The sequence below is a fragment of the Psammomys obesus genome, unplaced genomic scaffold (assembly GCF_907164565.1).
Source record: "Psammomys obesus unplaced genomic scaffold, mPsaObe1.curated_primary_1811, whole genome shotgun sequence".
NCBI classification, from domain to species: Eukaryota; Metazoa; Chordata; class Mammalia; order Rodentia; family Muridae; genus Psammomys; species Psammomys obesus.
This window is the reverse complement of record NW_026587216.1, coordinates 18,771,876-18,786,631: the sequence shown is the minus strand read 5'-3', so window position 1 is coordinate 18,786,631 and position 14,756 is coordinate 18,771,876. Positions and strand designations below refer to the sequence as shown.

General features: G+C 44.9%; 1 protein-coding gene across 1 annotated transcript in view; it reads left to right on the top strand.

Moving 5' to 3' along the window:
• The first annotated feature begins 598 nt into the window (after positions 1-598).
• Stmn2 (stathmin 2) overlaps positions 599-14,756 on the top strand; it is a 49,794-nt gene continuing 35,636 nt past the window's right edge. The window contains exon 1 of the mRNA XM_055603331.1: positions 599-853. Within this exon, the coding sequence (XP_055459306.1) occupies positions 835-853 (19 nt within the window). The 5' untranslated portion in view covers positions 599-834. The remainder of the gene's footprint in view (positions 854-14,756) is intronic.

Here is a 14,756-nt window from a genome sequence, read left to right as displayed (position 1 = left end):
AATCATTCCTCATTCTCTTACTTTCTTGCATGTTGTCCTAAGATGGAGCTTGTCTCTGTGCCCAAGTAGCCAACAGTTCCTTCCTCTTTGCTAAAGAGAGGAAAGGCCAGGCCTCCCACTCCTATGAGACTCTCCTGAGTTCATGGACTTTGGGGCCCAACTGTGTCAAAAAGAAACAACAGTAGCCCTGGTCATTTCTGAGCTGCCACCGCAGCCAGACACGAGCTGGTTTGGGAAATCCATCATCTATCAGGGAGGCCAGCATCCACCAAGGACAGGGCCAAAGGTGGAAGAGAAAACAGGGGACGATGAGAACACGAACTTTGAACACATTTTTCCACCACTCGGCACACTGGGGTCCTTTCCTTCTCTTTATCAGTCTATGCATACGACACATGTGTGAGCAAAGTATATCCTCCTGGGTACAGGTAGACACAGCCCAGTCCTGAGCTCCTACGAGGTTTCCAGGCTAAGGCACCACTCCACTTGGACTGTACTATCGGGCTCCAAAATGGGGGGAGCTTCCAGGCAAGGGCTGATTTCCATTTCAAACTGCATTCTGGTACTTTGTACTCTAGCACCATTGGCCGATCAATATTTAATGCTTGGAGATTCTGAGTCTGCGGGAGTCATGTCAGGGGACCCTGGGAGCCAATCTGCTTGAGCTTCTGCGTGATAATTATTCATGGGCTCCTGCCCCTCGCTCTTTCTCTAGCACGGTCCCACTCTGCAGACTCAGTGCCTTACTCAGACTCCTCTCTCGCTCTCTCCGCGGCGACAGCCGGACCCTTCTCCTTTGCCTTCGCCACCGCTCTGGGCGTGCACATCTCTACAATGGCTAAAACAGCAATGGGTAAGAATCGCGCTTCCCTTTCCCCAGCCTCGATCCGGAGCCCACTTCTCCCCTGCTCTCTCGGGACTCTGAAGACATTAAGAGATTATTTTTTTTTTTTTTTTTTTAAGAAAAGGACATTTCTGATACACAGGAGCTGGGAAGGTCGGGGGCAGCCCTGGGGGAAGCTGAGAGGGCAAAAGGGGAGGAGGGGGGGTGTCTTTGAAAAGCTAGAGCAAACGATTTCTTTTAAAAAGACAGAAGCAGGTAAGTTGTCCTGCGACGGGCAGGAATTTTATTCTGCTTCCATATTTAAAATTAAAGCGCCATCGGAGGGCATGGGGGCTACCTTAACTTATATCTGCCGTCAGCGAGGTGAAGGGACATTTCGGAAAGTGCTTTGGAACGTCCTATATGCGTTCTGTAGTTTCAAAAGAAAATAGGAACAGAAAGGGGTGAGGTTGGGAGAAAAAGAGAAAATGCAAAGTCAAAGCGGTCCCATCCTGGCGGTTTAAGAGACGGGTGGGAACGGGGGAGGGGAGTGGGCATATTTCACGGTATTGTCTCTGTTGGAAAAACCGCTAGTCTTGGGGCGCGGTGCGGGGAGGTAAGGCGGCCGGAGGGGTGGAGTAGGACCTCGGCTCCTTTGTTTTAGGGAAAGGGAGGGGAAGGAGGAGGAGGGCGTGGAGGGCGCGGGTGGGCAGCTGCAGGGGCGGGGAAGCGTGCGCTGCGGGGAGGGGTAGAGGGACCCGGCTCCCAAGGCGCCGGGGTGGGGTTTCTTTGTGTGTGGAGCCACGGTCCCAGGGGTGGGGGTGGGGGGGGCCCTGCAGCGCTGGGCACACTATGCGGACTGCCCCACCCTGTACGGAGTCAAGCCGTCCCCGCCCCGACCCAGCTCCGCATCCCCAGTAGAAAGGGGGACGGGGGGGGGGTAGCCCAGCCAGGTGCCGGAGAAGCAAGCCCCGAGGGGACAGCGGAGCCCCGCCACGCCCCGCTCACTCAAGCCTGCTCGCCAGGGACCTGACCGCTAACCTCGGCCGCCCCACCCTGGCCTCATTGTTCTTCAGTAGGGGCGAGCGGAGAGTGAGTTAACGTATTTTTCAGAACCGCACTAAATAGGATATTTAGACATAATGGCAAAGAGGAAAAGAAAAAGAAAAAAAAAAAAAAAAACAGAAAAGGAACAAGAAGGGGAAAGGGGCTACTCCGAACTCCTTAGGTGGTTTCGGGGGGAGGGAAGGGGAAGCTTAGGGAACCCAGAAGGGTGTACAGAAAATAACGCAGATAAAGATGCCTGAGCTTGATGTGAAGCAAAAGAGGTCAAGGTCTTTAAGAGGAGCCACGTGCTGTTTCCATTTTGTGGGTCAGACGGAGCCAAGTATTAGTAAATCTTTGGGGCTGCGTAAAACCGCAAGAGATTCGAGATCCAGGGCCTTCCTCCGGAATAAGTCCTGCGCCTCCTGTGGCCCTAGGGTGGACAGGCTGGGAGGGGCCTGCACCGGGGGGAGGCATCTGGACGCCCCAGAGTGGGGGGGGGGTGCGGGGGGAGGCAGAGCAGGGGAAAGGATGTGGACTTGCTCCATCCACCCTGCCCTGCCCTGACCCACCCTGTCCGCGGACCCCGGGAGACTCAGGTTCCAGGCTGGCTGGCCTCGAACTTGGGTGGGGCCGCTGAACAGTCCGCAGTCCGAGCGCCCATCTCTCTAGCCCCGCCTTCCAGAACAACCCCAACTCCTCAGGGTGGTGCAAACACCTGGCCTGGCTCCTGGTCCCCCGGGCCAAGCAAGCCCCAGCCGGTTGGATAGCCGGGACAGAGAGAGGCGAGCCCCACCCCGCCACACCACACAAAGACGCGGCCGCGCCCAGTCCGGCCCCTGGACCGCAGAGGTGACCCCTCCCCGGTGGCTCTGGAAGGTGTGTCCTCGCCCACGCAGAGCCCAAAGGCCTTTTCCCCAGCCCAAGCCCGTGGCTCCCTGTGTTCCGGGATAGAGACCCCCCACCACCCCCAAGGGTCCTCCAGTGGGGCGTGGCTCGGCCCCACCCTCGCTGCGAGACCCGGAGCAGCGAGCGAGCCGGGCGAGCGCGCACGTGGTGATGGCGCGCGTGGACCCGAGCCAGCCCTGCAGCGCTCGCCTCCCACTCGGAACTGGGCGCTCGCCCCCACGGGAGTATCCCAGGGGAGGGTTCTGCGCCGCGTCCCAGGCTTGCCCCAGTTCGCGGTCCAATCTGCATCTCCGGAAGGGGTTCGGTTGGGGATGGGGCTCTGTCCTCCCACGGAGAGGTTTCCGCTGCAGACGACAGGCTAGTGGTTCCTCATCGCCGGAACTGTGGTGCCATTCACCGTGATTTTTTATTCCAAGACTCACTTTTATTCTGCCCTTACTGTCACTTCTTCCGAAAGGATGCTGGTGCCTTTTGATAAGGATTAACCCCTTGCGGCTAATTCTTCTTGAGCATCCTCACCGGCCTCCGCCCTCTCCCCATCCCCAACCCCAAGACGGGTCTGTCTCCGGTAAATCATTTAAGTTTCTATAAAACAGATACATGTTGGCTTGTTCCCGCCGCTGTTACTATGTTCGGGGGGCAGGGGCATATGCCCTGGGTGCTTACTGAGGACAGCCTGTGTGCCAACAGTCTCTGGAAAATCCCCCACGGAGAGTCGCTTGTGGCTTCAATGGGCAAAATCTGTAACTGAGGCGTTATACCCCTCCACAAAAGGGTGTATCTATTTAAGTATAGGTTTTTGCTCGCGAGTGTTACTGTTCCCTCCCGAAACTCTTCTTCCAAGTGCTTTTTGATACAGTCTCCGTTCTACCCAGAAACAAGGATTGTGGACCCGCAACCACCAACCAATGAAACTCTCACCCCACCTCCGACAGGTGCAAAGGTTCCTTCTGCCATCATTAGGCTGCGCTTGTGAGTGTGAGAAGGGATACCACCTCTGCAGTGAGAAAGATGCCTGCCGTTTGGGGTTTTTTGTTTGTTTGTTTTTTGCGGGGGGGGGGTTAACACCCCCAACCGAAAAGAGAAATCAATTAATCCGCAAGGCAAGTGCTTTTTCTCCTGATTCATTAAACAATTGGTGTCTTTGGCGTGTTTGTGCTAAGCACAGATTGTATCGCCCATTAATCTTCTCAAAGGGGGGGGGGGGACACAACAAAAGAATGCCTAAAGAACTAAAAAAAAAGAGAGGAAGAAATATTTAGTCGGGATTAAAAAAAAAAAAAAACTGAAAGAAATACGTGGAGCTTTGGCAATTACTTACAGATACCCAAGTCCTACTAGCAGCGAGACTGCGGTGCCCAGTGAAGCACATTGTCAGTCGCTGGCACGCTGCTGTGAGTCCCTGTACCTGCTAAAAATCTGTGCCGTGAAGCGTGTTTTAAAATGACTGTTAAGACCGAATGCCTTGTAGCTTACGAACAGATCTGTGGTAAATGTTTCTATGCGGGGAGGAGGAAGATTTTTTTTTTTTTTTGTTAGAGCTGTTGCTTCTTCTTTAGTTATTAAAAATATATATATATAGCAGGATTTCACATCTTTCATTTAAAAGAGTTACCGTTATTTTTTTGTCTAAAATTTTAATTGCTTATGGATAGTGATTTGAAAAATAAGTATTAGGTCATTTGGCACAATATGGCTTTCCTCAAATCTCTTGATTGTCAGTGACAAAAAAAAAAAAAAATGCTAAAAGAAGTTCCATTTTGTGTAGACTCAGGACATGCCCTCCCAGGCTGGCATAAAGCTGCTTCATATAAAATAGCTTCCTTTTGCAGTTTAGGATCAAAATGATTACTTAGCTCTGTGATTATTTAACGATATCTGTCAAGCAAGATTTTTTTTATAAAAGACAAATAACTAAATATAAAATGGAAGATGAAACCACATTGAATGTCTTTTCATTGATACAGTATATCTTTTTTAAAAATTGCTTATTCTATACATTGTTGCTTTTTATTCCCTTAATTAAGACACAGTGTATTTTCAAGTCACTCTAGTAACTAGTCGCTTGCAAAAGGCTAGATAAAACTGGTCTCAAAGCATGTGGCAGCTAACTGCACAAACCCAGACCTGGGTGTGGTCAACCTCACACTGAGCCTTAACCCCCAGCTCTCACCAGTTCTCTTTTGTTCGTGGAAAAACACACGCTCTTGTTACCATGCGATCTGTAACACCTATGGATGTGCTGGTCCACAAGAAAAGACTCAAGAGTTAATAGTTACCAAATGCTTCCTGAACGGAAGCTATTTTCCTCCCGGTTCTCTCGGTTGAGACCACGGAGGCTGCACTAACTGTGTCCCCCACTAGAGGGCAGTCAGTTTCACTGTGATAGATAGAACCCTGGCTCCAAACACTAACTGTTCAATAAAATATTTTTTATTGGAATCGTTCAGTTGTTGATTTAATAGAATAATGTCATGTTTTACTCCAGTGAATGAGAAGGGCATGTACGTCTCTACAGTGGGATGAGTGATTGTAATCTCCAAGTTGGCAGAGCCCTGGATAATCAGTCCCTCGTGATCTTTCTTCCCAGTTTCATTACAGCATATTATTATATCATTTATGTTACTTCTGGGGTTGTATGGTGCATAAATAGTAAAAAAAAAAAAAAAAGTCAGTAGTAATAGAAAAATTATTTAGGAACAGGTGTTTAAATTCATTAGTAAAGGCATAAATGAAAATGACTGTTTACGTATTCATTTAAATATGCCCATCATGGGGACAGCTCTCCTGTCAGCTCTCCACCTCAGCGGAAGCTGCAGGAAAGAGTAAGCAAAGCCCATCAGGAAAATGTGGTTTGAAGAGGGGGGCCCTGACTAACAGCAGCTGCCTTCCCATTGTCTTAAAGAATAACTTTTAAAACCAAGTCTGGTGTCATTTCCATCTAATTTTGTACATTTTCAATGATTATGGTTTTTACATGATGTCTTTATAAGTATATACATTTATACTTAATAATTGTTGAAAGAGGACAAAAAGTAGTCTTAAAACTTTGAAATAGTTTTATTCTAGTAAGTATAACTGACACCACTTTAAAGAAGAAGAAACAGAAAGGTATAAATTAATTTTGATGACTATCAAGGCAAATTGTTTCAGTGATCAACAGAAAGGAATTTCTTGTTTATGTATTTCATATAATGATAAGCTACCTTTAAGGTGCGTGATAGTATCATATTAATGCTTCTTCAAATGGTAGTTTTCATTGCAGTTTAGATTCTAATGGAGTGGGACTGGATGGAGGTGAGTCTTCAACTCTGACAACCTGCTGGCTGATGCCAGTTCTCACCATCAAGTTATCACTGTTAGAATACATAATTATGATGCGCACGTACCTCTCATAAGAAGCTCCAATGATATGTCTTAAGATTTTTAAATCTGTGGCAACGGATTACAGAATATTTCACTTCCAAACTCATATGCATAAGGGTTTAATTTCTCTGAGGATATGTATTCTGAGCCATCACTCTTCCTGAACTAGATTGTTCTAAATATATTTATATTACAGGACTCAACAGGAGGCTTTCAAGAAAAACTGTGGGAGAAATAAGAGTTTGGTTCTGTGTGTGTATGTGTGTCAGGGAAAAGAATATAGCTTTATGCACAGTTAAGAAGAAAAAATAAGTCACATGAGATTACTGTTATCTACAAATAATATGCAGAACAAAATTAAAACCAGAACCTTTTAGATGAAGAATAATGTACGATTTATTAGACAATTAGCTCAGAAGATACAATCCGTATGGGAAGTAAAACACGTTTAAGCCATACTGGTTAGTGTACACACATAGCTAAGATTTACCAAGGTATTCCAACATTGTATTTCATCCTAGACGCTGCGTGAAAAGAAGTGTAAGGATTTGCTGAGTTATAAGGAATTCATTCATGACCTTATTTTGGAAAACAGATTAGGTTTGGTTTGGCAAAAGCTACCTGCATGTAAATCCCATATCTCAGGAAGTTGAGGTAAAAGGGTTTTAGGTTCAAGGCCAGATTGGGCTATCCTGTGAGACCCTAATTTAAACCAAATAAGCAAATGGTTTTATTCTGCTTTCTTAAGTCAATAAAGAGCCTCGTTGTTTAATATAACCCTTTTTAAGAAAGTTGGTGTAGAAAGGGAAAAAATAGGTCATCAAGGACTATCACCAAAAACATCATGTGTCAGTTGACCCATGCACTGGGTGGCAGGCCACAAAGACATGTCTGGAAATAATGCCCTGCCAAAATGATCCTAAACAGAAATGTCTCAAAGAGCATTAAGAATACGATCCCAAATAAAAACTGGCAAAGGTTGACAGAAGGTAGCGACAGTCCAAAACTGGCATAAGGTTATTTTTCATTTGTTATTGTTTCCCCCCACACACACCCCCAATGGCTCATCCCAGGTCTTCCTAGGTCTCCGGGAGCAGGAAAACTTCAGATCAGTGATTCTCAACCTTGCAAATACTGTGACCCCTTCACACACTTCTCCATTGATGCTGACCCCAACCAAGTATTTTGTTGCTACTTCATAACTGTGACTTTACTATGAGTCACAGTGTAAATATCTGATATGCAGGATATCTAATATACAACCCCTAAAAGGGATTGTGGCCCACTGATTTAGATTGTTGTAGTTGCTAATAGGTTGTTTGTTGCTTTTTTTTTTTAAGAAAAGAATGCTAAGACAGCATTACAGTGGTTGTGTGTGTTAAATGGTTAATCCTGGCAGTTTTAGAAATAGCATTTGGAGATGGTAGAAATTTAAACTGGGGACACAAACAAGAAAATTTTAGTCCTGTAATAACAATTTTAGTGTAGCGTTGCTTTAAGAATCATTTTCTGGTACAGGCAAACCACATCTTTCACTCCATGCATAGACCCCAGGTATTTAATTTTGATCTTTAGTTTTATGAAAGAAAGTTAGATCTAAAAGAAATACAGCCTGAGCCTCTACACTTACATTATTTCAAGATTATCTCAGTAGTTCGCAAGCAGACAGGCAGGAGAGATCTATGGGAAGTCTCTGACTCCCTTGTGCAAAATTTTTTATTATCTTTAATAAAAGAATCAGGCCCTATCATTTGTCAAGGAGAAATTTGCCGTAGTAAGACCTGTGTTTATAGTAACCCATTTTCGTTAGTCATGATTAAAGATAACATTTTGTGTACATTTGTTCTCACAAAGCACTTTTATGTCAACGTAAAGGTTAATTAATGCGTCTCAGCACTCAGCATGCTAGTCACCTGAAAATAGCGTGTCTAGGATTCATGCCCAAGGGAAGCCCTATGCATGCTGTAAAGCAGAAACAAATCCTTAGGAATGTTTTTTTTTTTATTTACAGTTTTGTTGACCTCAGAGAAATTATAAGTTCCAAAATTTGGCTTTTGGCAAGAAATAATTGCTGCTCTCAAATAAGACATCAAGGCGAATTTTTTTCGATAGTGCATTGTCTAGGACTGGGCTTTTTTTTCCTGCTGGGTCATACTGCAAAGCCTTCAAGAGTACCTACTTAGCACTGTTTTTCTGCAATAACTATACTTGGGATCTTGGAGTCTGTGCTGTTTTCTCTGTTGTCCAAGAGATCATCAACACTGAGCCTACCAGTCCACTGAATGTCCTTATATCAAGATAAAGATAATTAGGTCAAATCTATTTAAATCTTACCCCCAAAACACATTTTACAACAGATATCTTAAAGTCTAAGTTAAATTTTGATTAGTAATCTCTTTGCTCCTTTGAAAAGTTTTTTTTCTATAAATATCAGCCATAAAGTTTAATTTCTATTGAATAAAATTGCTCAAAGTAAACCTACTAGTCTTCCAGTTTGGGTCCCTTAGTAAACAGAAACATACCTTCCATGGGGGGAAGAAAAAACATAACTATTGATATATACTGACACAGAAAATTGAGACTAGGGAAACCTCACCCCCTGTGCTAGGGAGCAGCAGACATCAGCATTCATTCTCTTTTACCTCCAACACTTATATCTGTTGCCATTCTGTAACTCTCGTAGCTAGGGTCCAGCTGACGTCCTCCTCCTGATAACCGTTCAAACGTGAAAATTACCATAGTCAGTTAAAGCCTCTGTGACAGATCGCAAACCCACGCTTCTGTCTCTTGAAAACTTACCTTTTTGTTCGACGCCAGCCAGAGCAAATTCTTCCTCTTTACAGTTTTAAGGAAGGAGCGCGTAAGCTCCCAGGCGATTGGGAACTGTTTGGGACTGTTTGTTTTTAGTCGATGTCTCGGCAGTTAAGATCACTGGTTGTACTTGCAGAGGACCCAGGTTCAATCCCCAGGACCAGCATGGCAGCTCACAACCATCATAAACTACAGTCTCCGGGGCTCCGATGCCCTCTTCCGGCCTCTGCAGACACCAGGCCCACAGGTGGAACACAGACAGACATGCGTACAAACACTCACGCACAGAAAATATATATTTTTTTAAATAGACAGCGTAATCTGTCTACATGGGAAACGTTTTTTAAACATTCAGTTTTTCCTTTTTAAAAAAAAATATTTGTGTAATCCTTGTACTTTGGACGTAGTATAGAAATCTCTCTATTAAGGATGAGTCGAGTGAAACCTAGAAGACTTTACCCAGTCAAGTGTAGAGCAAGAAAACACGGGTAACCAAGGTAGATATAGATCCGTTTTACTACAGATAGAAAACTTATCACTGTTAGCACTTGGTCCTCTGTCCTGAAGTGTGTGAAGAGGAGAACTATGTGCTAGGCGTATTAGTCTGCAGTTTAAAGTCACTGACAGCCAAGGTCACTAAGAATGACACTTATCAGTCCTTAAATAAAACACCACTTACTTTAAATAGATGCCAATTCTGTTCAAAAGCCTGAGCTATGTGTTCTAAGAACATAAGTGAGTCTGGTCGTCACCCTTGGGTGGTTTGCTATTCTGAAGGTAACGAGATCTGATATTTACTAACAAAATAGAAAAGTAGCATCAAGAGTCACAACTGCACAGAAGGTTGCTCCCCTTCAACAGTTCTGCCAAATCGCCCAAACTATCTGACAAGCCAGCGCCTAGCAATAGCATCAGTCAGGAAGGACCAAGACCACCCAGACGCTGCAGGCCATTTGGAATCCTTTGGTCAAAATGCTTCTCAGGCCTTCCTGAGCAGCAGCAGCGCACTTAGGGAAGAGCTTCTGTCCTTGACCAGAGGTCTGTGAGAAGAGGTCAGAAGCTGGCCCCTAACAAGCTCTCAGGTGGTGCTCATACAGCTGGCCTAAACCCACCCCACCCACCCTGCACTCCCCAGCCCCCAGCCCTGAGTAAACCACACAGCAGTAAGGAGCACAGTGAGCCTGAAGCAGGAGGATTTCCTTTTCCATCTCTGCAGCACAACTCAAAAGAACAGCTCCGCCCTTTTTCCTGAAGAGCCGGGATGCTGCTCTGAGGAAAGATGGAGAGCTGTAGTGAGGAGCCCCGGGTTGACTTCTTCTCTCTTACTGTACCGTGGTCAAGGTGATTTTTTTTTTTTGTGCCTCTGATCAAGCACTTGTCCAACAGCGATATCGTTTGCCTTGTCAGAATCAGAGAAGTGATTGCTGGGATCTGGGAAGCAAATCTGAAAGTGAGTAGTGTCTGTCAAGTAACTGCAAAAATGCAAGCGCTTGTGTTCTCTTATCGTTAGGTACAATTGCTCTGTGTGTGTGTGTCTCTGTCGCTCTGTCTGCCTGTCTCTATGTGTGTCTCTCTGACTCTGTGTGTCTCTGTCTCTGTGTGTCTCTGTCTCTGGGTCTTTCTGTGTGTGTTTCCGTCTCTGTATCTCTCTGTCTCTCTGTATCTCTCTCTCTGTATCTCTGTGTGTGTGTGTGTGTGTGTGTGTGTGTGTGTGTGTGTGTGTGTTGAGAGGATGTTCTCACTATAGCTCAGACTGGCAGCAAATGTCTCTCCTTCCTGGATCCACTTTTCAACTGCTGGGATTACATGTGTACACGACATACCACGCCTGGTTAACAGGCTTTGCAGGCTGAGGTCAGGGGTAAATACCAATGAGCATGTATTTAGAGTGAGTAAAGATGAAATACAGTCTAAATATGAAGTCGTTTGCTTTTGAAAGACACATTCAAAACAACGAAAAGTGAACTAAAATGATGGCTGAGTCCCTCAGGCAACAGAACATAGAGCCTTGAGGGCTGGATATCAGAGCCCTGCTGAGCAGCCTTGAGCCTTCTTCCTGAGAGGTAGCAATGACCTCCCCCAAAGGCCCATCTATATCCCTGTTCAACTCTCCCAGCCTAAGCTTCTCCAGTGGAAGGCTATGCGTGGTAGCCCAAGACAGCATGCACCTGTAGGAAAGAATCTCTGGTCCCAGCACGCGTACCCCAAGAAAAAGACACAGAAAACATGAAAGGGCTGATAAGAGACAGACAGAGCCCGGATTGCTTAGCCCCTGCAGACATTATCTGGACCCTCTCTACCTCTGAGTCAGTCAGATCAAATACTAATCAGAAAAAAATACTGGTGCCCAAAGCCCACGTGTGCTGGAAGCGGTCTGGAAGTGAGAGTGTGGTTTTTCATATAATTTCTGTCACACTTCCCTGATTTTAATATCTCATCCTACTTTAACAATGTAGTAACATCAGTAAAACTGAGTCTTCTTGCATACCCGGGAACGCTCATCAACATAGATGTCAACTAAATCAGTCAAAATTAAAACTGACTCCAGACTGCAAGTCTACACTGAGACCTCTTGAAGAGTGAGAAAAGGCATGGTTACAGCACATACATGCATGCGTGCATGCATACACACACACACACACACACACACACACACACACACCTTTCCTAAGTTGACACTGACTCATCAGTTTCCCCAGTCCCCAGCTCTTTTTTCTTCTGCTTAGTCACCCCTTGCTGTTTGCCATGCTCTCTCACTTCAGTTTCCAACATCCTTGCTATTTCTCAAAAAGAGAAATTTATAAAAACATAGGATGTATGCATGGAGAGAACCGAGACCCTCTGCTCAGAGGAAGAAAATAGACTGCTCAGTTTCCAAGTGGGTTCCCTAGTAAGGGGAACAGGGGCTGTCTCTAACATGAACTCAGTGGCTGGCTCTTTGATCACCTCCCCCTGAATGGGGAGCAGCCTTGCTAGGCCACTGAGGAGGACAATGCAGCCAGTCCTGATGAGACCTGATAGGCTAGGGTCAGAGAGAAGGGAAAGAGGACCTCCCCTATCAGTGGACTGGGGAAGGGGCATGGGAGGAGAAGAGGGAGGGAGGGAGAGGGAGACTGGGAGGAGATGAGGGAGGGGGGCTACAGCTGGGATACAAAGTAAATAAATTGTAATAAATAAATAAAGTGTTTGTGATAATTAAAAAGCATATGGTATATAAAGAAGGGGTTATATTTGTGATATAACTATAGATAAACCAAAAAACTCTGTTCTTGTATGTACGTTTCAGATTAAACAGTGCTTATAAAAATCTATGTATAAAATACTCAATATTTTATCAACTTTACAAGCTGTAAAAGTCAGGTGAAATGATAGATTCCCACTTTCTCATAAACAAGAAGTAATGAAAAGAAGGAGCTTTGCATAAAAGCACCATTATGATTTAAATCCTCACACGTCATAACTGTTGCAAGACAGTAGAATTCCCCTTTGCTTTGAAAACAGGAGCCATTTTTTCTCATGTGAAAACCCTCAAGTAGTGTCTGAAGCTCTTCACAGGGCAAACAGGCAGAGAGCCGGGTGCTTCTTTGGCAGCCTTGAGTTTTAAAGTTTAATAGCAAAACAAATAAGATGAGGTTCAGTATTTAGGGTGACTTTATTTTTCCATGTTGGGGACTGAAATTGAAGAATTGAGCAGCTGTGAAAAGAATTGGGTTTCATTTGTTGAAATTTTTCTGAAAATGAGATATAAAAAATAAGTAGCACATACAGTTGCAGTCTAGGTGCTGTTTATAAGCTGTATTACAGCTTAACTGAGAAAAATTCACTCCCCCCACACACACATACGTACACACACTCACCAACACACACTTGCATGCGTGCACACCACTTGAGAAGGAGCGCTGGGTTTTTGTGTCCTGCCCTCATAGTGGAAAAAAATTTCACAACTACCCATAACAGATGAAAATCGGAAGCTACCGCCCATGAGAAAGCACACAGCGATGATGCTGTTCTGGGCAGATCATTACGGTATCTTATCGCTCTTGATAAACTCTATAACCGTGGTGACACAGACTGGGGAGAATCGGCCAAGAAGCCGCAGATGATTCCTCACCTTTGCTGTACGCTGTCCCTAAGCAAACTGTGCCGGCTTTCTGTGTTACCCTGTCACCAACTCTCCTGGATCTTTCCTTCGTGCAACCTTCTCGAGATTATCTCGTGACAAGTAAAGCCTTCCTATAGGGTTTTCTTCTTTTCACTGGCCTGTCACTTACTGTTCACCAGGAACAGCCCTCCCTCTGCCTTCCAGGCTGTGCACTGCGAAATGCAGCTACTTTCTGCCTCAACATAAGACACCTCTTTCTCTTGCTTCCCCCTCTCCCAGGGTCTTGTCTGGAGGCACACACCTGCCTCTTACTTTGTCTTCACTATAGCAGGCATGTACCTCCCAGTACTGCTTTGGGCTGACACACACTGAGGCTTACCATGTTCATTACTGTGACTGTGCCGAGAACCTTGAAAGGATTATCATCTACATTTCTACAGGTGAGAAAAGAGGAGAAACAAAAGTGCATGTAGCCAACAGAGGGTAGAGTCAGAATTTGAAAATAATCACTTTGACCCAGAGCCAATTTAGTTAACACCAACCTACAGTCTCCTTGAACGGAATAGGGGTTCTGATTGTGAGGTTATGAAAGTGAGGGACGGTGGTTGGGGAGAAAAGGTAGCTCATTGAGTAGTTCAGTAAGAGGGTGATGGGGAAGGACATGATCCAAGTACATGCACACATATATAATAAAGCAGTGAAAGAATATTTTTTGAAGAATCAGAACTGTAAGAATCAAAGCTCCACATCAAAGTTCCACATAGCATCCTTTTTTCTATTGCTGTGATAACACACCATGATCAAAAGAACTTGAGGAGGGAAGGGTTCGCTCAGCTTCCACATCCCAGTCAGTCCCTGAGGGGAGCCAGAGAAGGAACCTGGAAGCAGGAGCTGATGAAGAACCACGGAAGAGTGCTGCTCACTGGCTTGCTCCCCATGGCGTGCTCAGCCTGCCTTCTTACACCATCTAGGACCCTGACCCTACGTACATTAATCATTAATCAAGATAATGCTCCCACAGGCTGGCCCACAGCCAATCAGGTGAGGTTCCCTCTTCCCAAATGACTCTAGCTTGTGGCAAGTTGGCGTAAAACCAGCCAGCACATTTAGCAATAGCTTTTTAAAGTGTCAAAAAAAATAAAGCTCAACTTGGTGATGATTAATCTTTATTAGTAATATGTCAACATTTCACTTCATCAACACATCACCTCATCCACTACAATAATATTCTTTCCACATTTGTAGACAAACTTGTGTTCATAAGGTATAATACATCATCTAAGACTGACAAACGCAAGTAAAGGTAAACCTTTTTGTCAATCTAAGATTGACAAACTAGTGTTTAGACAGTATCTTATGCGATCTAGGAGTGGTTAGATCCAGGATTGGGAACAAAAAGCTTGAATTCCAATTCACGTTTTCTCCATTACTCCAGGGGACAGTATGCTCACATCTAGTTATTATTGAAAGTGGAAGCAAGAGAACACACATATAAACAACAAACGAAATATTTACATGTCCCCTTTTTCACCTGACACAATCAATTGTCTGCACTAAGGGAGGCCACAGCAAAGAGTTCAGAAAACTATTCTACAACACAGTGCAAAGCCAGTGAATTTCAATGGAAGAAGAGAGCTTCCTCATGCAGTTTAGGTCTCTAAGACAAAGTCAGCAACTGTTGTTTACTCTTGAATGACAGCT